This window comes from Dendrobates tinctorius, unplaced genomic scaffold (genome assembly GCF_039654945.1).
Source record: "Dendrobates tinctorius isolate UK_male_01 unplaced genomic scaffold, ASM3965494v1 ptg000064l, whole genome shotgun sequence".
Lineage (NCBI taxonomy): Eukaryota > Metazoa > Chordata > Amphibia > Anura > Dendrobatidae > Dendrobates > Dendrobates tinctorius.
Window position 1 is genome coordinate 31,179,231 of NW_027361732.1, and position 21,844 is coordinate 31,201,074.

The window sequence follows — 21,844 nt, forward strand, 5'->3', positions numbered from 1 at the left end:
TTTTTTTTGCAATTTCACCGCACTTGGAATTTTTTCCTGTTTTCCAGTACACAGTATCGTAAAGTCAATGGTGTAGTTAAAAATTACAACTCATCCCTCAAATAACAAGCCCTCACATGACCATATTGACGGAAAATAATAAAGTTATGTCTCTGGGAAGAAGGGGAGCAAAAAGCTAAAAGGAAAAAAGGAAAATCGCAAGGTGGTGAAGGGGTTAAAGCATCACATGTACAAGTAGATGAACCGCTCCTAATTTATAGTGCTCTATGAAATATACTGTAATATAAGGACTACAGCACAATTGTTCTTCTATTCTTCCATGTGTCAGTAATTCGGCAGTTCCACCTAGTTGGTTTTCTGACTTGCATCATATGTTTGTTATGTGAGAATCATGTGGGAATAGTGGATGAGGGCAGGTATATCTCGCCCAGATACCTTTCCTATGTGGCCTAGTCTGGTCAGTATCTCACCTGGTTACTAATGAATAATGGGAGGCGGATATAAAAGGATGCCAGGTGGTTGTGTGAGTGTCTCAGCCTGGGGACACAGAGAAGCCTGTCTGTGTGAGAGACACACGTGAATGAAAGCAGTGCCCACGATAACTGGTTTGGCTGGACGGGAGAAGCCCGCCAGTTGGTAGTTAGGTTGTACCTTGTTTAGTTAGTGCCGGACAGGCAAGGATTTGTTTGATGTTTTTATTTCCTTTATGCATTGCTTTCACCTTTAATGAATCTGACCCGGTGTCCGTTATACCCGGACCCCGGCTGTGCGCCTGAGTTTCATGCTGAATGCACGTGACCTTTGACCCCAGCAAAGGCAGTCCCGGAGTGTTTTATCACATTGTGGTGGAGAAAGCGGGCATCACGTTGGAAGCATGAGCATGGAGGATGTGGTGAAAGCGCTGGTACAGTCCACCGCCGTCCAGCAAGAAGCTAATTGGGTGATGATGGCCCAGCTGAAGGAGTTGGTGGACATGACAGCTACCGATCGTTCGCTTCTCCAGCAGGTGGCGCAGCGCCTGGCAAGCTTACCTGAGGGTAACCTGGAAGCCGAGTCGAGAGTGATTCACGTGAGCCTGAGTCTGTACTGGCAGAAGATGATGACCGAAGATGACGTCGAGGCATACCTGACCACGTTTGAGCGGACGGCGGTGCGAGAAAAATGGCCGAAGGCACGATGGGCCGGCCTGATTGCCCCGTTTCTTTCCGGTGAGGCCCAAAATGCTTATTACTTACTTAGAACCTGAAGCCGCGCAGGACTTTGACAAACTGAAAGTCGAGATCTTGGCCCGGCTGTGAGTGACGACCGCTGTCCGTGCGCAGAGAGTGCATCAATGGACTTATCAGCCGGATAAACTACCGCAGTCACAGATGTTCGACCTGATCCACGTGACAAAGAAGTGGCTACAACCCGAGGTGCTGACAGCGCCAGAGATAATCCAGAGAGTCGTCATGGACAAGTACCTGAGAGCTCTACCGCCAGCCCTGAGGAAGTGGGTAAGCCATGGAAATCCTACGACGGCAGATCAACTGGTGGATCTGGTTGAACGTTACTCCGTGGCGGAAGGACTCTGAGACGACGCTACCCCACCTCGTTCTACATCATCTCCACGTGGAACCGGTAAGACTGTTTCAGGGAGTAGGGGAGAAGGAAAAAGCCCTAAGACAGTGGGGGAGTAAAACGGGACTGCCCACACTGCGAGGCCGAGGGTAACGAACTATGGTCTAAGCAAGGGGCCCATTAGGTGTTTCCGCTGTCAAGAGATGGGCCACATTGCTGCGAACTGTCCGGTCACTGCTGAACCCATGCAGTGCGACGTCACAGACTCTAAAAACCGCATGTCTATGGTTGCACGGGTAGTGAGTGTGAATGCCAGTCAAAAGGATGTGGAGAAATACTTGTGTGATTTAACTGTTGATGGCAAAAATGTGGTGGCATTGTTAGACTCAGGAAGTGTGGTGACTCTGGTGAAGGCCAGTCTGGTGTCAGTCCCGACTGGACCATCAGACAAATTTTCTGTAACGTGTGTGCATGGAGACACCTGTTCGTACCAAACCACGGTCATATGCATTACTACTTCCTATGGGTCTGTGCAACATAAAGTGGGACCCATCCCTGCGTTATTGCATGATGTTATCTTGGGCCGGGACTTTCCCCACTTCTGGCAATTGTGGGAGAATCAGTTGATGCCCCAGGGTAATAATATACATGGTTCTTCTCCCAGGGCGCGTGTGAGTCCCGAACCCCTGGATGACTCGGTGGAAGTATCTGCTGGAAATTACCTGCAGTTCCCGTTTTCAGTCATGGCGGGTGATACGGAGGAGACCAGGGAAGAGGAGGAGGCCGACAGCCGTCCACCTCCCCATTTGCCGGATTTGGAAGTTCAGAAAGATGACTTCCAAAGCGAGCAAATAAAGGATCCTACCCTTTCTCAGGCTAGGACAAATGTAAAAGTGATAAATGGGGTACCCGTAGAACCTGGCTCTAGGCTGGCATATCCTTACATGGTCCTGGAGAATGATTTACTATATCAGATAGAGAAAAAGGGTGAAGACACGGTGCAACTATTAGTCGTGCCAAAACCCTACCGGCGTCAGGTGCTTCACCTGGCCCACGGACATGTGATGGGAGGTCACCTGGGAGTCCAGAAGACCACCGAAAAGATATTACACTGTTTTGTTTGGCCAGGCATGCATCACGATATTCGTGTATATTGTGAGTATTGTCCTGACTGCCAAGCCTCTGCGCCTAAGCCCCGGTTCTGTAGCCCTTTGGTACCCCTACCTATTATTGAGATCCCGTTTGAGAGGATTGGGATGGATTTAGTTGGGCCCCTTCCACAGTCTGCACGTGGACACCAACATATCCTGGTCCTCTTGGATTATGCCACTCGTTACCTGGAGGCCATCCCTTTACGTAACACGGCCACCAAGACAATTGCCAAGGAACTGGTGCATGTTTTTAGTCGGGTCAGTATACCAAAACAGATACTCACCGACCAGGGGACTCCCTTTATGTCCAGGGTAATGAAGGAGCTCTTCCGGTTGTTACAAATCGAACCGTTACGCACATCCGTGTATCACCCTCAAACAGACGGGTTGGTCGAACGGTTCAATAAAACTCTGAAGCAGATGCTGAGAAAGGTGATAGACAAGGATGGGAAGAACTGGGACTATTTACTTCTGTATTTGCTTTTTGCCATCAGGGAAGTGCCCCAGTCTTCCACGGGATTCTCGCCTTTCGAGTTATTGTACGCCCGACGTCCTCGCGGACTGTTAGACGTCGCCAAAGAAACCTGGGAGGGTCAGGTCACTCCATTTAAAACAGTGATAGATCACATATCCCAAATGCAGGACCGTATTGCGGCTGTTATGCCTATCGTCAAAGAACACATGATGCAGGCTCAAGGAGCCCAAAAAAGAAGCTATGATCGGGGCGCCAAGATCCGTACGTTTGCACCCGGAGATCGGGTGTTGATCCTGGTCCCCATGGTGGACAGTAAGTTCCTAGCAAAGTGGCAGGGCCCCTTTGAGATTAAGGAAAGAGTTGGTGAAGTAAACTACAAAGTATACCAGGCAGGTAAACGGAAATCTGAACAGGTTTATCATGTAAATCTGATAAAACCCTGGAAAGATCGGTCTGCCTTGTCAGCAGAGCTAGCCCGTCCCGTTTGCGCGCATACCGTACCGGATGTACGGGTTGCAGAGACTCACTCGGAGCAGCAAATGACTGAAGTCAGGCAGTTTCTACTTCACAACCAAAAGTTTTCCTCAGAAAAACCCGGGCAGACTGCGCTAATGAAACATGACGTAATGGAACCTGGTGTCACAGTTCACGTGAAACTCTACAGAATTCCGGAAGCGCACCGTGAAGACGTTTCCCGAGAAGTGAAGGCAATGTTAGAGTTAGGTGTCATTGAGGAATCGCACAGTGCTTGGTCCAGCCCGATTGTGTTAATTCCTAAACCGGACGGCACCATCCGGTTCTGCAATGACTTCAGGAAACTGAATGCGGTCTCAAAATTTGATGCCTAACATATGCCCCGGGTCGACGAGTTAATAGATCGGTTAGGAAAAGCCCGGTATATTACGACCCTAGCCCTAACAAAGGGGTATTGGCAGATCCCTCTGGCAGAGGCGGCCAGAGAAAAGACGGCATTTGCTATGCCGGAAGGTTTATTTCAGTATGTGTATATGCCGTTTGGACTGCACGGAGCACCGGCGACCTTCCAGAGACTGATGGATCGAGTCCTGAGGCCACATAGGTGGTACGCTTCGGCCTATTTGGATGACATTGTCATTTACAGCTTGGATTGGGAGACTCATCTCCAGAAAGTACAAGCTGTGATTGACGACCTGTGGGAGGCAGGTCTAACCGCGAACCCCAAGAAATGTCACATCGGGCTAGAAGAAGCCCGGTATTTGGGGTATGTAATTGGGAGGGGTATTGTTAAACCCCAGGTCGATAAGATTCAAGCGGATCAGGACTGGCCACAACCTGTCAACAAGAAGCAGGTGCAAGCCTTTCTGGGGATCGCCGGCTATTATCGCCGGTTCATACCCAATTTTGCAGCCATCGCTACCCCCCTGACCGATCTTACCAAAGGGAAAGACTCTGTCATGATTAAATGGAATTTAGCGGCTGAAGAAACCTCCCGTAGCCTAAAACGGGCACTTTGCTCTCAACCTGTACTGGTGACTCCGGACTTCTGCAGCGAGTTTGTGGTACAAACGGATGCCTCTGATACCGGTATCGGGGCCGTACTGTCCCAAGTGAGGGACGGAGTGGAACACCCTGTCCTCTATCTCAGCAGGAAGCTGAATAATCATGAGCAAAAGTATGCAGTTGTAGAAAAAGAGTGCCTAGCCATTAAGTGGGCTCTAGAGGCCATCAAATTTTACCTGGTGGGCCGAAAGTTCAGGCTGATCACTGACCATGCCCCTCTCAAGTGGATGCACTTGCACAAGGAACGGAATAGCCGGGTGACCCGGTGGTTCCTTGCCCTGCAGGCCTACACTTTTACGGTGGAGCACCGCCCAGGGGTACAGATGGGGAATGCAGATGCCCTGTCCCGAGTGCACTGTTTGGCGGGTGTCATTGCTCGACCGGAGTGGTCTGAGCAGAGGGGGGGATATGTGAGAATCATGTGGGAATAGTGGATGAGGGCAGGTATATCTCGCCCAGATACCTTTCCTATGTGGTCTAGTCTGGTCAGTATCTCACCTGGTTACTAATGAATAATGGGAGGCGGATATAAAAGGATGCCAGGTGGTTGTGTGAGTGTCTCAGCCTGGGGACACAGAGAGCCTGTCTGTGTGAGAGACACATGTGAATGAAAGCAGTGCTCACAGTAACTGTGGTTTGGCTGGACGGGAGAAGCCCGCCAGTTCGTAGTTAGGTTGTACCTTGTTTAGTTGGTGCCGGACAGGCAAGGATTTGTTTTATGTTTTTATTTCCTTTATGCATTGCTTTCACCTTTAATAAACCTGACCCAGTGTCAGTTATACCCGAATGCACGTGACCTTTGACCCCAGCAAAGGCGATCCTGGAGTGTTTTATCACAGTTACTACAGACATAACGGCTTATTTTTAACCATTTTCTTGTAGCTTTATCCCTAGTGTTCTGATGCCGAAATGGAAGTAGACACCAACAACTCCGTTATGTAATCGCAGGGCTCTAGAGATTGGCTTCTCTGCCAGTTGCTATATTTGTCCACATTGACTGTGATACTGTGCTTTCTGACCCGATTATGTCTACATTCATATATTATGGTCCTGTGCTTTGACATTAACCCAGCAAGTTGAACTTCACCTCTTTTTATTGGCATTTGTGTCTCAGCATATTATCACCATATGCATCGGTCTCAAATAAGAAACACAAATGTCCATGTGTACCCTGGATACAAAAAAGGCAGATTAACATAGTTTCAAGGCGTGCCATCGGTCTTATCTGTGCAGTATGTGTCAGTGTACCGTGTATAGGTAAGACTACAAGCATTCATTGTGGTTCCATTTTTGATGATTTTCTGTATCAGACGCTCTGCTTCTGACGAGCAGTTTGTGAAGCCCTAGTTAATTGAAATGAAATACTGAAATATAGAATTGCAGTATTATTTATTAGTCCTAGAAACGTTAAAGAGTGATTTAACAACATTAAAAACTCTTAACCGCTTTGCTTCATCTACTGATCGGTTTCCAGGTTGGTTATTTTGTAATATCTCAAAGGAAACTCAAATATTAATCTAAATGGACTATGCTTACAGCACTAATAGCTGCTGCTCCTAGCCAACTGTGTGGATAGGCAAAATTTCCATTGTGGTTATTTGTGGATTTTGCATATGTTAAAATGCCGACTTAGTGCAGATGTTACCACATGCCATTGTAAAGGTTCATACTCTCTGTGAAAATCTGCATCATGAATCATTATGCTTTTCTTATATAGCTCTATCAATATAGCCCCAATGGGGCTCACAGTGTAAATTCCCTATCAGTATGTCTTTGGAATTAATTAAATTATGCATGAATTAACATGCCGCAAATTTCTGCTGTGTATTTTTACTTTTTGCAGCAATTGAAAAAGATTTGTAAAATCTCATCCATTTTGCTGCTAGTGTAATATTGAAAATCCATTTGGTATCCGCCCCATGTGACAATACCTTACATGTTTTGTCCAGTACTCTTTGTATTTTGACCTATTTTGCAATTAGAGGGAAACTTTCATTTAGCTGAATTGTTATTGGCTTTTTGAAGTTACGACATGATACAATTTTATTCTTCACTGTTCTTAATTAGTTTTTCTCTGAATTTTTTTAAAAAAATTTTTTTTTGCTTTAACTCTCGAATAGACATGAAATTGTTTGCGGTGCATTTTTCTTATAGTGGCTGTTTAGGGTTAGAATAAACTATACAGTCTCGTCCATGTGTACAGTACAATAACAGACCCAGCCTATGGACAACAGTGGTGCAAAATGCATGTGTTTCAGGCTGTAGAGCATTTTTGTAACAAAGGAAAAAAAAGGATTATATACAAGGATACCGAATAGACAGCTATAGCCACTGCTGATGATCGTATAAGCAACCTGAATAAAGTCTCATTAACCCCTTAACCCCCAAGGGTGGTTTGCACGTTCATGACTGGGCCAATTTTTTCAATTCTGACCACTGTCCCTTTATGAGGTAATAACTCTGAACGCTTCCATGGATCCCACTGATTCTGACATTGTTTTCTCGTGACATATCGTACTTCATGTTAGTGGTAAAATTTCATTCAAATAACTTGCGTTTATTTGTGAAAAAAATGGAAATTTGGCGAATATTTTGAAAATTTCGCAATTTTCCAACTCTGAATTTTTATGCCCTTAAATCAGAGATATGACAAACAAAAAACTTAATAAGTAACATTTCCCACATGTTTACTTAACATCAGTACAATTTTGGAACCAAATTTTTTTTTTCGTTAGGAAGTTATAAGGGTTAAAAGTTGACCAGCGATTTCTCATTTTTGCAACACCATTTTATTTTTACGGACCACATCACATTTGAAGTCACTTTGAGGACTCTATATGATAGAAAATACCCAAAAGTGAGACCATTCTAAAAACTGCACCCCTCAAGGTGCTCAAAACCATATTCAAGAAGTTTATTAACCCTTCAGGTGCTTCACAGTAATTTTTTGAATGTTTAAAAAAAATGAACATTTAACTTTTTTTCACAAAAAAATTACTTCAGGTCCAATTTTTTTTTTTTTTACCAAGGGTAACAGGAGAAATTGGATGGCAAAAGTTATTGTGCAATTTGTCCTGAGTACGCTGATACCTGATATGTTGGGGGAACCACTGTTTCGGCGCATGGCAGAGCTCAGAAGGGAAGGAGCGCCGTTTGACTTTTGAAATGCAAAATTGGCTGGAATTCAGATTGGACACCATGTCTCGTTTGGCGAGCCCCTGATGTACCTAAACAGTGGAAACCCCCCACAAGTAACCCCATTTTGGAAACTATACCCCTCAAGGAACTTATCTAGATATGTGGTGAGAACTTTGAACCCACAAGGGCTTTACAGAAGTTTATAACGTACAGCCGAACAATTAAAAAATCATATTTTTTCCACAAAAATGATCTTTTCACCCCCAATTTTTATTTTCCCAAGGATAACAGGACCCTAAAAGTTAATGTGCAATTTGTCTTGGGTACGCTGATACCCCATATGTGGGTGTAAACGACTATTTGGGCGCATGGCAGAGCTCAGAAGGGAAGCAGCGCCATTTGACTTTTTTGGCTGGAATTGAGATCAGACACCATGTCGCGTTTGGAAAGCCCCTGATGTACCAGTACAGTGGAAACCCCCCACAAATGACACCATTTTGGAAACTAGACCTCCCAAGGAACTTATCTAGATGTGTGGTGAGAACTTTTAACCCCCAAGGGCTTCACAGAAGTTTATAACGTAGAGCTGTACAATTAAAAAATCATATTTTTTCCACAAAAATGATCTTTTCACCGTGAATTTTTTTTCCCAAGGGTAACAGGACCCCAAAAGTTATTGTGCAATTGGTCCTCAGTACGCTGATACCCCCATATGTGGGGGTAAACCACTATTTGTGCGCTTGGCAGAGCTCGGAAGGGAAGCAGCGCCATTTGACTTTTTTGGCTGGAATTGGGATTGGATGCCATGCCGCGTTTAGAAAGCCCCTGATGTGCCTAAACAGTGGAAACCCCCCACAATTGACACCATTTTGGAAACTAGACCCCCTAAGGAACTTATCTAGATGTGTGGTGAGCACTTTGAACCCCCCCAGTGCTTCACAGAAGTTTATAACTCCCGGACGTGAAAATAAAAAAAATCATATTTTTTTCACAAACCTGATCTTTTAGTCCCCATTTTTTTTTATTTTCCCAAGGGTAACAGGAGAAATTGGACCCCAAAACTTGTTGTCCAATTTGTCTTGAGTACGCTGATAACCCATATGTGGGAGAAAACTACTGTATGGGGACACGTCAGGGCTCGGAAGGGAAGTAATGACATTTTGGAATGCAGACTTTGATGGAATGGTCTGCGGGTGTCATGTCGCGCTTGGAGAGCCTCTGATGTGCCTAAACTGTTGAAACTCCCCACAAGTGACCCCATTTTGGAAACTAGACCCCCCCAACGAAACTTATCTAGATGTGTGGTGAGCACTTTGAACCCCCAAGTGCTTCACAGAAGTTTATAACGCCCGGGCGTGAAAATAAAAAAATCATTTTTTTTCCACAAAAATGATATTTTTGCCCCCAATTTTTTTATTTTCCTAAGGGTAACAGGAGAAATTGCACCCCAAAAGTTGTTTTGCAATTTGTCCTGAGTAGGCTGATACCCCATATGTGGGAGTAAAACACTGTTAGGGCACATGGCAGAGCTTGGAAGGGAAGGAGCACCATTTGACTTTTTCAACGCAGAATTGTCTGGAATTGAGATCAGACGCCATGTTGCGTTTGGAGGGCACCTGATGTGCCCAAACAGTGGAAACCCCCCCAATTCTAACTCCAACCCTAACCTCAACACACCCCTAACCCTAGCCCTATCCCTAATGGGAAAATGGAAATAAATACATTTTTTTAATTTTATTATTTTTCCCTAACTAAGGGGGTGATAAAGGAGGTTTGATTTACTATTTATAGCGGGTTTTTATTTTTGGCAGGTGTCACACGCTAAAAGACGCTTTTTATTGTAAAAATAGTTTTTGCATCACCACATTTTAAGCGCTATAATTTTTCCTTTTTTTGACCCACCGAGTCATGTGAGGTCTTATTTTTTGCGGGACGAGTCGACGTTTTTATTGGTACTATTTTCGGGCACGTGACATATTTTTTGATCGCTTTTTATTCCGATTTTTGGGACTCAGAATGAACAAAAACCAGCATTTCAAGAATTTCTTTTGGGGGGTGCGTTTACACCGTTCCGCTTGCGGTAAAATTGATAAAGCGGTTTTATTCTTCGGGTCAGTACGGTTACAGCGATACCTCATTTGTCTTTTTTTATGTTTTGGCGCTTTTATGCAATGAAAACAATTTTATATAAAAAATAATTATTTTTCTATCGCTTTATTCTGCGAGCTATAACTTTTATTTTTTCACTGATGATGCTGTATGGCGGCTCGTTTTTTGCGGGACAAGACGATGTTTTCAGCGGCACCATGGTTATTTATATCCGTCTTTTTGATCGCGCTTTATTGCACTTTTTGTTCGGCGGTATGATAATAAAGCATTATTTTTTGGTTTGTTTTTTATTTTTTAAGGGGTTCAGTAAGGGGGTTAACTAATGGGACAGTTTTATAGGGTGGGTCGTTACGGACGCGGTGATACCAAATATGTGTACTTCTATTGGTTTTTTTTTATTTCCAAAAAATGAATTTATTAGGGAATTTTTTTTTTACATTTATTTAGCGATTTTTTTATAAATTATTTTTACACTTTTTTTTTTACTTTATTACGTTGTCCCGGGGGGACATCACTGTCATGTGACAGATCACTGATCTGTCACATCACAGATCGCTGTAACAGATCAGCGATCTGTCACAGGCAGTGCAGAAGGCTTCCTCATGCCTGCGCTTTGCAGGCATGAGGAAGCAGGCCCCTGAAGGTCCCCGCCGCCATATTGTATCCGGGGACCTGCAGGGAAGGAGTCCCCCACAGCAGCGCTGCACATCGCGCTGCTGCGGGGGTCTCGGGGAAGGACGGAGGGAGCCCCCTCCCTGCCGATGCTTCCCTAAACCCCGGTACACTGCGATCATGTTTGATCGCAGTGTGCCAGGGGTTAACGTGTCGGGGGCGTTCCGAGACCGCCCCTGACACATAGTGCCGGGTGTCAGCTGTAATAATCAGTTGACACCCGGCCGCGATCAGCAGCGCTCACCACGTGAGCGCCCTTGATCGCTATGACGTACTATTCTGTCCCTGGGCATTAAGTCCCAGGGCACATGGACGGGATAGTACGTCATATGGCAGAAAGGGGTTAAAAAATAATAGCACTAAAAAAGAAAGTACCACTGCGCTGGCTAAAAGTGAATGAGCATAGTAATGACCGGAGGTCATTGCAGTGTGTCTTCAGCAATATGGCGCCGGACAGCGCTATGGGCATGCGCGTACTCTGGCGCTAGACTCCTCCCCTGGCCATGCATACCAAGTTTGGGGGATGAGGGGTACTGTTATGATTGGGTCACCAAGGAGGAAACAAGACCAAGCGAAGCCACAGAAAACCAGAGGGGTTGGTAACTAAGCAGATTGCAGACCCCTGATCCTATCCACACAACTAGCAGTAGCCGTGGAGCGTACCTACGATGATTCTAGACGCCTCAACACAGCCGGAGAACTAAATAAGCCTAAAGCAAGAAAGGGGAAATCTAAACTGCCCTAGAGCAGACCCCAAAGGAATAGATAGCCCCCAAACATATATTGTCGGTGAGACAAGATGAAAACACAAACGCAGGTAGGAAAATAGGCTGAGCAAACAATGGGGCCCACACTAACTAGACAGGAAAGGAAAGACACTGTCTGCAATCACGCAAAAAACCCTGCACAAAATGTCCAACACGTCTGATAGAAAAAATACTGAAGTCACTAGACTTCGCCCACTATATCAGCACTCTGTCATATTCTGAAAGCAGAGCAAAAAGAGGCCAATCTAATAAGGGACAAAAACAAACTGGCACAAGCAGTAACATAAGGATGGAAATTCAGCACAGCCCCAGCCGGAGCTGGCTGACCACACAATACTGAAATAGACAAAACCAGATCAAATGTGAACAATAGCAAAAGAACACTTAGCTGAGCATGCAGGGACTGAGCTGGAAACTAAGACCTCAGGAGGCAGGAAAAAATCACCAGCAGGGATAGAGGGAGTCGGCTGTCTTAAATCCAGTCAGAAACTCCAAATCTCCAGTCATCCTCCTCATTATCAGGTGGCAGGCCTCTGTTAATTTGATCCAGCTCCATTGCCTCCAGTAACCACCAGAGGGAGCCCGGAAAGAGAACTTGCGACCCCTCTGTCAATACAAGCAGCTCCACTACCTTCACTAGCTACCAGAGGTAGGCCAGAAAGTGAATTCACAACAGGGTACCATACATACCAGGATTGGGGGATGAGGGGTACCATGCATACCAGGATTGGGGGATGAGGGGTACCATGCATACCAGGATAGGGGGTCATACATACCAGGATAGAGATGAGGGAGTACCATGCATACCAGGATTGGGGGATGAGGGATACTATGCATACCAGGATTAGGGGATGGAGGGGTACCATGCATACCAGGATTGGGGGATGAGGGGTACCATGCATACCAGGATTGGGGGATGAAGGGTACCAGGATAGGGGGTGAGGGGACCATGCTTACCAGGATATGGGGGTGAGAGGACCATGCATACCAGGATTGGGGGATGAAGGGTACCATGCATACCAGGATAGGGGGTGAGGGGACCATGCTTACCAGGATAGGGGGGTATCAACATAGAGTTTACAGGAGAAAAAAAGAGGCATTCATAGAAAAAAACACGGTCCCTACAGTCAAACATGGCGGAGGTTCCTGATGATTTGGGATTGCTTTGCTGCCTCTGGCACTGGACTGCTTTACTGTGTGCATGGCATTATGAAGTCTGAAGACTACCAACAAATTTTGCAGCATAATGTAGGGCCCAGTGTGAGAAAGCTGGTTCTCCCTCAGAGGTCATGGGTCTTCCAGTAGGTCAATGACCCAAAACACACTTCAAAAAGCACTAGAAAATGGTTTGAGAGAAAGTACTGGAGACTTCTAAGGTGGCCAGCAATGAGTCTAGACCTGAATCCCATAGAACACCTGTGGAGAGATCTAAAAATGGCAGTTTGGAGAAGGCACCCTTCAAATATCAGGGACCTGGAGCAGTTTGCCAAAGAAGAATGGTCTAAAATTCCAGCAGAGCATTGTAAGAAACTCATTGATGGTTACTGGAAGCGGTTGGTCGCAGTTATTTTGGCTAAAGGTTGTGCAACCAAGTATTAGGCTGAGGGTGCCAATACTTTTGTCTGGCCCATTTTTGGAGTTTTGTGTGAAATGATCAATGTTTTGCTTCATTCTCTTTTGTGTTTTTTCATTTAAGACAAATTAATTGAAGATAATAATACCAAAGAATTTGTGTTTGCAATCATTTTCAGGAAGAAACTGAGTATTATCTGACAGAATTGCAGGGATGTCAGTACTTTTGGCCAAAACTGTAGAGGATGTCAATTTATCATCGTAACAGGCCTAGATTAGATCATTAGAACTTTATACTGTCCATTCATAAATTTATGTGTTACATTTGGTGTACAGATATATTTAAGGAGTTAACCATTCATTCTGCAAAACTTTGTTTTAGGAAGAAGAAGGGGAATATGGAGATTCACTTGATTTCCGCAGAGGAGGTGATGGACAACCGAGAAGATCTACTAGACCCACTCAACAGTTTTATCAACCACCCAGAGCACGGAACTGACTGTTAAGGTGAAAACAATTTAATAGATACAATAGATATTCATTGCTTTTATCTTTGTAGCCAATATTACAGTAGTTACACACATTCATGAAAAATTGGAAGGGTTTACATTACATTAGAATATACAGTGTGTCCGTAAAGTCATGGTGCACTTTTAGGGTATGTGCACACTCTGTGGATTCTGCTGTGGATTTGGCCTCTGCGGATCCGCAGCAGTTCCGCAGACAGTGTACAGTACCATATAAGTCTATCGGATTTACAATCCGCAGTGCACATGCTGCGTTTTTTTCACTGCGGAAAAGCTGCGGTTTTAAATCTGCAGAAAGAATTGATATGTCAATTCTTTCTGCAGATTCCGCTGCGGCTTGCCACCTACTCCATTGTCCAGGTGTCAAACCGCTGGCCAATCCGCAGGTAAAACCGCAGGTCAATTTTACCTGCGGATCCGCACGGAAAAATCCGCTGGTGAATCCGCAGCGTGTGCACATAGCCTTATGGTTTACATTTTGGCCCTTTCTCTGTCCCAATCATATCAGACCTGTTCATGAAGAGAGATAACAAGAACCAATCAAACAGCGCAAACTCATTTAAGCTGTCGCTGAGCCCCCAGTCAGATTAAGCCAAAAAAACAGAACTTTGATTAAGGCTGTGGGCCCACGTACGTTTTAAAACGCACACCAAAAACCGGACTCCTTCCCAGAAATCGCGCGTTTTTTTCTGCGCGATTTCACCGCGATTTTACCGCGATTATGATTGCGATTTTGCCGTGATTTTCGCGTGCGATATTCAAGCACTTTCCAAGCGATTTGAAGCATCGCTTGGAAAGTGATTGACAGGTTGGTCACACTTCGTCAAACATAGTGTTTGACAAGTGTGACCAGGTTTTTACTATTGAGGCCGCCTATGCGGCATCAATAGTAAAAGATAGGATGTTAAAATGCTAAAAAAAAAAAAAAATCGGGGTATATTTACCTTCCGGCGTCCCGCGCTGCATTCCCGGGCCACAGCGTTCCCAGTAATGCCTTGCGAGACCTGTGATGACGTTGGTCTCGCGTTACTATAGTGATCTCTCAAGACCGCTAGAGTCACGGGAGACTACGTCATTACAGGGCCTTGCCGCAAGGCATTACTGGGAACGCTGAGGCCGGGAATGCAGCGCCGGACGCCGGAAGGTAAATATACCCCGATTTTTTATTTTTTATTCTTTTTTTTACAGGGGTATGGTACCCAGGGCCTGGAGGACAGTCTCCTCTCCTCCACACCGTGGGTACCAACCGCACATGAGACGCTTAACTTCCCGCATGGTGGGCATAGCCACATGCGGGAAGTAAGCGATTCTCATGCATTCCTATGGGTGCGCAATCGCGGTAATTCTTTGCGATTCCGCACAAAAGAATGAGCATGCTGCGATTTTTTCCACGGTGCGATTCCGCCGCGGAAAAAAGCGCAGCATTAGCAAAGCTTGTGCGGAATGCCATAGGAATGCATGGGGGGGCGTTCTGTACACGATTTTTAAGCGTTTTTGCACCGAAAATCGCGGCAAAAACGCTTAAAAATCGCTACGTGGGCACATAGCCTAATACACTGCCAGGTCTGTGACATCATGCAACCACAAGCTTATGCCACATTGTTTGGATGTGTGTAGGGCAACAAATGGAGCCCACATCGAACTGCACTGAATAGGTATGAAACTGGGAGGGTTTTACATTTATTTGTAGCAGATTTCACATTTATATCGTCTTTTGTTGCTTTCCAGTGACCGGTCAAAAGTGCACCGTGACTTTACGGACACACTGTATATCTTATATATACACACACAACCTCCTGAAAATTACTAGGAGGTAAGATAAAAAAAATTGCCAAAAAGTATATATAAGATTAAAAAAATCTTTATTCATAAAGTATAATAAAAAAGGTAATTTTTTTTTTTTTTTTTTTTTACACATCAAGCTAACGGAACATGATGAAGAACAACACTGGGAAAATGTAAGGTAAGTGCCAAGAACACACAAACTTTGTTTGAAAATCAATGCATGAAAACATATAAAAAAATTTATATAGAAGAAGCACTCTGTGAAACGGCGCTGTCGGGGTTGGAGGATATTCACTGGGAGCCCGAGCACACATGCACTTTAGGTATATCTCTATATGCCATTTTTTTCTTTATGCTTGCTAACATGCAGACTATTATAGTGCATTGAAGCTGTTTATATTCATGCACTTGTCACATTGAAATATTTTTTTTAAAGAGTTTTATAGACATTTGCTTCATACTTATTAGTCTTTAAGCTATGTGCCCACGGTGCGTGTTAAAACGCACACCAAAAACCGGACTCCTTCCCAGAAATCGCGCGTTTTTTTCCCGCGCGATTTCACCGCGATTTTACCGCGATTTTGCCGCGATTTTCGTGTGCGATATTCAAGCACTTTCCAAGCGATTTGAAGCATCGCTTGGAAAGTGATTGACAGGTTGGTCACACTCGTCAAACATAGTGTTTGACAAGTGTGACCAGGTTTTTACTATTGAGGCCGCCTATGCGGCTTCAATAGTAAAAGATAGAATGTTAAAATGCTAAAAAAAAATAAAAAAATCGGTGTATATTTACCTTCCGGCGTCCCGCGCTGCCATCTCGGGCCACAGCGTTCCCAGTAATGCCTTGCGAGACCTGCGATGACGTAGTCTCGCGTTGCTATAGCGATCTCGCGAGACCGCTAGAGTCACGCGAGACTACGTCATCACTGGACCGTGCCGCAAGGCATTACTGGGAACGCTTAGGCCGGGAATGCAGCGCGGGACGCTGGAAGGTAAATATACCCCGATTTTTTATTTTTTATTCTTTTTTTTTACAGGAGTATGGTACCCAGGGCCTGGAGGACAGTCTCCTCTCCTCCACACCGTAGGTACCAACCGCACATGAGACGCTTAACTTCCCGCATGGTGGGCATAGCCACATGCGGGAAGTAAGCGATTCTCATGCATTCCTATGGGTGCGGAATCGCGGTAATTCTTTGCGATTCCGCACAAAAGAATGAGCATGCTGCGATTTTTTCCGCGATGCGATTCCGCCACGGAAAAAAGCGCAGCATTAGCACAGCATGTGCAGAATGCCATAGGAATGCATGGAGGGCGTTCTGTACACGATTTTTAAATGTTTTCGCACCGAAAATCGCGGCAAAGACGCTTAAAAATCGCTACGTGGGCACACAGCCTTACAGCGCACTGAGGTTCTTTATATTCATGCATTCGTCACTCTGAATTTACTTTACCAGCACATAAATACGTGCCTAATTTAATCATGTAATTGCATGCAGTTGTTGCATTTGTGCACTGAACACTTTAGTATTTCATGATACATCATTTCACATTCCTTTTTTTTGTGCAACAGTTTGCATGCAATTATACTTCCTTGTATATCAATGAAGAGTTGTTTTCAGTGTTTTTTTTTGTTTTGATTTTTCTTGCATGATTTTTTTCTTTACAAGTATGTGGTGGACACATCCATCATTACTGATATAATTTTTACAATTTTTATATCATTTAGGCTACTTTCACACTTGCTTTGTTTTGCAGCGCGTTTTTCCCGCAAAAAAAGCATAGAAAAAACGCGTACAAATGCTACATTTTCTTCAAGCATTTTTATGAGCATGCATGAAAAAAACGTAGCGTTTTTATGCGTTTGTATGCGTTTTAGGGCGTTTTTACCGCGTTTGCGGTTTTTTCCAACATTAGTTGGCCCCTCACACTAACCCAAACCATGACTTTGCTAACCCTAACCCTTAACCAAACCATACCCTGACCCTAACCCTACCATACTAACCCTAACCTTTAACCAAACCCTACCCAAACCCTAACCCTAAACCCTAACTAACCCTAACCCTTAACCAAACCATACTAACCCTAACCCACCTTAACTAACCCTAACTCTAACCCAAACCCATAAATTCCATTGTCTAACTAATGGTCAACAAAAAAACGCATGCGCAAAAAAACGCATACATGAGCATGCCAATGCGCACCCATAGACTTATAATGGGTGTCTTGCTGTAAACAAACGCATTGCGCGCGCATGCGTTTTTTTGAGGCAAGTCGGACCCCCAAAAATGCAACAGGATGCATTTTGTGCGCCCGAGCGCACGCCACAAAAAAACGCATGCACGTAAAAACGCATACAAACGCATGTGTATGCGCACATAAGCGCATCCCATGCAAAATATAGGGAAAAAAACGCATGCGTTTTTTAGCGCTAAAATACAGCGCAAAAAATGCAAGTGTGAAACCAGCCTTAGATCATGTATTTTCACATGCAATATCCACTTTTGTATTAAAAATTAAAAAAAAAAAAAAAAAATTATGTTTTCATGCATTGATTTTCAAACAAAGTTTGTGTGTCCTTGGTACTTACCTTACATTTTCCCAGTGTTGTTCTTCATCATGTTCCATTAGCTTGATGTGCAAAAAAAAAAATGTTACCCTTTTTATTACACTTTATGAATAAAGATTTTTTTAATCTTATATATACTTTTTGGCAATTTTTTTCATCTTACATCCTAGTAATTTTCAGGAGGTTGTGTGTGTATATATGCAAATTACTGATGTTTGTTTGCTTTATCCATGAATTATAAGACTGTGTTTATTAACACTGTATATCTTGTATAGTTTTTGCTTTTTGAAGCATACCTATTATACTGAAAAAAAACTGTGTTGCAACTAGAGAAGAGCGAATCTGACACCATTTTAATTTGCCAAGTTGCGTGGATTTTACTGTGAAATTTGATTCACAGCTAATTTAATGAATGCAAATTCAGTGTTCCCTATTATGCTCTGGGGGTCTCTTTTAGTCCCCCGAGCATAATTATTGTAAAAGGAAAAACAACTTGCTGCTCACCTCTCCGCCTGCCCCTCCTGTTCCCTTCCCGTTGTGCAGGTCTCCACGCATTCATCACACTGCATCATTGGCCCATTGTTTACTCTAAAGGTCCCGTCACACACAGCAATCTTGCTAGCGAGATCGCTGATTTTGTGATGCCACAGCGATCTCACCAGTGAGCTGTGTGTGACGGGGATCAGCGACCGGCCCCCCTGCCGGGTATCGCTGATTGTGCTCGATCGACCAGGGCCATTTTTCGATCGCTGGTCTCCCGCTGGCCAGCGCTCATCGCTGCGTGTGGCAGCGAGAGATCAGCGACGCTGGACGCTGGTTTCTAATGTAAACGCTGGTTTCCAAGGTAAACAGCGGGTATCCAGGAGTCGCACGGCTCTTAGATACCCAATTTTTACCTTGGAAACCAGCGTGTACGCCGGTTTCCAAGGTAAACAGTGGGTATCCAGGAGCCGCAGCTCCTGGATACCCGATGTTTACATTAGAAACCAGCGTCCAGTGTCGGTGGTCCTGATCGCTGGAGGGACTGTCTTGTGACAGCTTACCAGCGATCAGCCTAACGATGTCCCAGCGATCCCATCATGTCGGATCGTTGGTGGGATCGCTGGGACATCGTTATGTGTAACGGGGCCTTTAGTTGGGTCTTCTAGCCGTGAGCAGGCCACAGCGGTCATTGCACATGCTCAGTGACCTCGCGGAGCCTTTTCGAGCCAGAAGTCCCAGCTTGGAGTGAGAGCCCTAGGTCGGGAATTCTGGCCTCAGCCCTGTATGTCAAGTTTCGCAACTGAGGTTCTTCCAGGGGCGTGAAAGAAGCTTCCAGAAAAAGCTGAGTTGCGAAACATGCTTGGCAGTGTTGAGATATATTCTGGTCGGTCCTACATGGTATACTTTCCTGTTTTCCACTAAGGTAGCAGTTCAACTTACTTCTTATTTTCAGCTATCTATCCACACTTGTGAATAACATACCTCTTGGCTTATAGCCCTTTGTACTGTATAGCTTAATATATGGTTATTTTCATCCTGGCATCTGTAGAATGGCAATAATATATTATACTTTTATTTATGCATTGAATTGACCTGTACTAATCTGCTCAGGATGTTATTTCTATACTTCAGCCATACCTTGTCACGTGGTTATCGCAGGTGTATACAGCATAATCTACGCATATGACAATTTTTTGCAGTATATATTTGGTATATATATTACACCTTGAGGATGTACTAGTGATACCCACCCTACTGTGCACTCTGCTATTATTACTATCACTCTGCATTTACGTTAGATATTTATTACTTGTTTTTATCTTGTATTCAATATTAATGATTCTCTTTGTTCAGCTGTGTTTTCATATCAGCCCGAAACTGGGTTTTGCTCCTCTACATCTACCATTTACTGGTTTGCTCTTGATAGACCTTTTTTAATGGTAGATATTTTGAAGGCAGGCTGATTAGGAACAAAACTGCAAATTGAGGAAGATGACATTTTCTTCCAATAAAAAGCATGTATTTTCATCTACAGTATAGTCATGACTTTAATGATTTCTGCAATTAAAAATCTTCCCTATATAATTATAGAATAGCAGTTGCTTGAGTTTCTTTCCATTTCCCGTTGTATTACCTAATGCTTGTTTGTAATCCACCAGATCCACCATGAGATTCCCACACAAGAAAGGAATACTGCAGCTGTTTTCACGGAAGTGGTATATTTTTCTAAAGAATTGCCTTGCACTGTGGTGTTAATATTCTTATTGCGAACAAGACTGAGAATTTTCAGACGCAAGTAGCTACAGATTTGCCATCAGTTATTAGTTTAACAAATGATTTTTTTAAATATTGATTTCTTGTTTGCATCAATAAATCCACAGTGCACCTGAACAATGTCTCTGGTCTTCATTATTTCTGCATTTTCCATATTTATTGATAACGAAAAATAGGAATTATATCAAAGGGAAAAATAAAAGCCTACTCCTATTCTCCCTGTCACCTGATGGGATTGCCTCCTGTAATTCAGCCTGTATTTAGGTTTTGCCTTGTTCATTACAAGGGCTTTCCCCTTTGAATTTATTGTACAAGCTCATCCTTGCCATGACAAAAATAACATAGTAACATAGTAAGGCCGAAAAAAGACATTAGTCCATCCAGTTCAGCCTATAAAATTCTGTCAGAATAAATCCCCAGATCTACGTCCTTCTAAAGAACCTAACAATAACTGTAAGATACAATATTGTTACGCTCCAGGAAGACATCCAGGCCTCTCTTGCACCCTTCGACTGAGTTCGCCATCACCACCTCCTCAGGCAGGGAATTCCAGATTCTCACTGCCCTAACAGTAAAGAATCCTCTTCTATGTTGGTGGAAAAACCTTTTCTCCTCCAGACGCAGAGAATGCCCCCTTGTGACCGTCACCTTCCTTGGTATAAACAGATCCTCGGAGAGATATTTGTATTGTCCCCTTATATACTTATACATGGTTATTAGATTGCCCCTCAGTCGTCTTTTTTCTAGACTAAATAATCCTAATTTTGCTAATCTCTCTGGGTGTTGTAGTTCCCCCTTCCCCTTTATTAATTTTGTTGCCCTCCTTTGTACCCGCTCTAGTTCCAATATATTCTTCCTGAGCACCGGTGCCCAAAACTGTACACAGTACTCCATGTGCAGTCTAACCAGAGATTTGTACAGAGGCAGTATAATGCTCTCATCATGTGTATCCAGACCTCTTTTAATGCACCCCATGATCCTGTTTGCTTTGGCACTGGCTGCTCCAGGTAAGTTTATCATTAACTAGGATCCCCAAGTCCTTCTCCATGTCAGATTTACCCAGTGGTTTACCGTTCAGTGTGTAATGCTGATATTGATTCCTTTTTCCCATATGTATAACCTTACATTTATCATTGTTAAACTGCATCTGCCACCTTTCGGCCCAAGTTCCCAACTTATCCAGATCCATCTGTAGCAGAATACTATCTTCTCTTGTATTGACTGCTTTACATAGTTTTGTATCATCTGCAAATATTGATATTTTACTGTGCAAACCTTCTACCAGATCGTTAATAAATATGTTGAAGATAATAGGTCCCAACACCGACCCCTGCGGTAACCCACTGGTCACAGCGACCCAGTTAGAGAATATACCATTTATAACCACCCTCTGCTTTCTATCACTAAGCCAGTTACTTACCCATTTACACACATTTTCCCCCAGACCCAGCATTCTCATTTTGTGTACCAACCTCTTGTGTGGCACGGTATCAAACGCTTTGGAAAAATCAAGATATACCACATCCAATGACTCACCTTGGTCCAGTCTATAGCTTACCTCTTCATAAAAACTGATTAGATTGGTCCTCATAAACCCATGCTGATATGGCATTAAACAGTTATTCTCATTGAGATAATCCAGAATAACATCCCTCAGAAACCCTTCAAATATTTTACCAACAATAGACGTTATACTTACTGGCCTATAATTTCCAAGTTCACTT

At 43.9% G+C, this 21,844-nt stretch overlaps 1 protein-coding gene across 2 annotated transcripts in view; it reads left to right on the forward strand.

Moving 5' to 3' along the window:
- The window catches only part of TDRD3 (tudor domain containing 3), a 474,894-nt gene extending 454,654 nt beyond the window's left edge, over positions 1-20,240 (forward strand). The window contains exons 13-14 of one of the 2 annotated variants that reach the window (XM_073580356.1): positions 13,366-13,490; positions 15,433-15,515. In XM_073580356.1, coding sequence (XP_073436457.1) covers positions 13,366-13,482 — 117 coding nt within the window. In that variant the 3' untranslated portion in view covers positions 13,483-13,490; positions 15,433-15,515. Of the gene's footprint in view, positions 1-13,365; positions 13,491-15,432; positions 15,516-20,005 lie in introns of those variants that run through there. The other variant, XM_073580355.1, reaches the window with a different exon arrangement.
- The last annotated feature ends 1,604 nt before the right edge of the window (positions 20,241-21,844 follow it).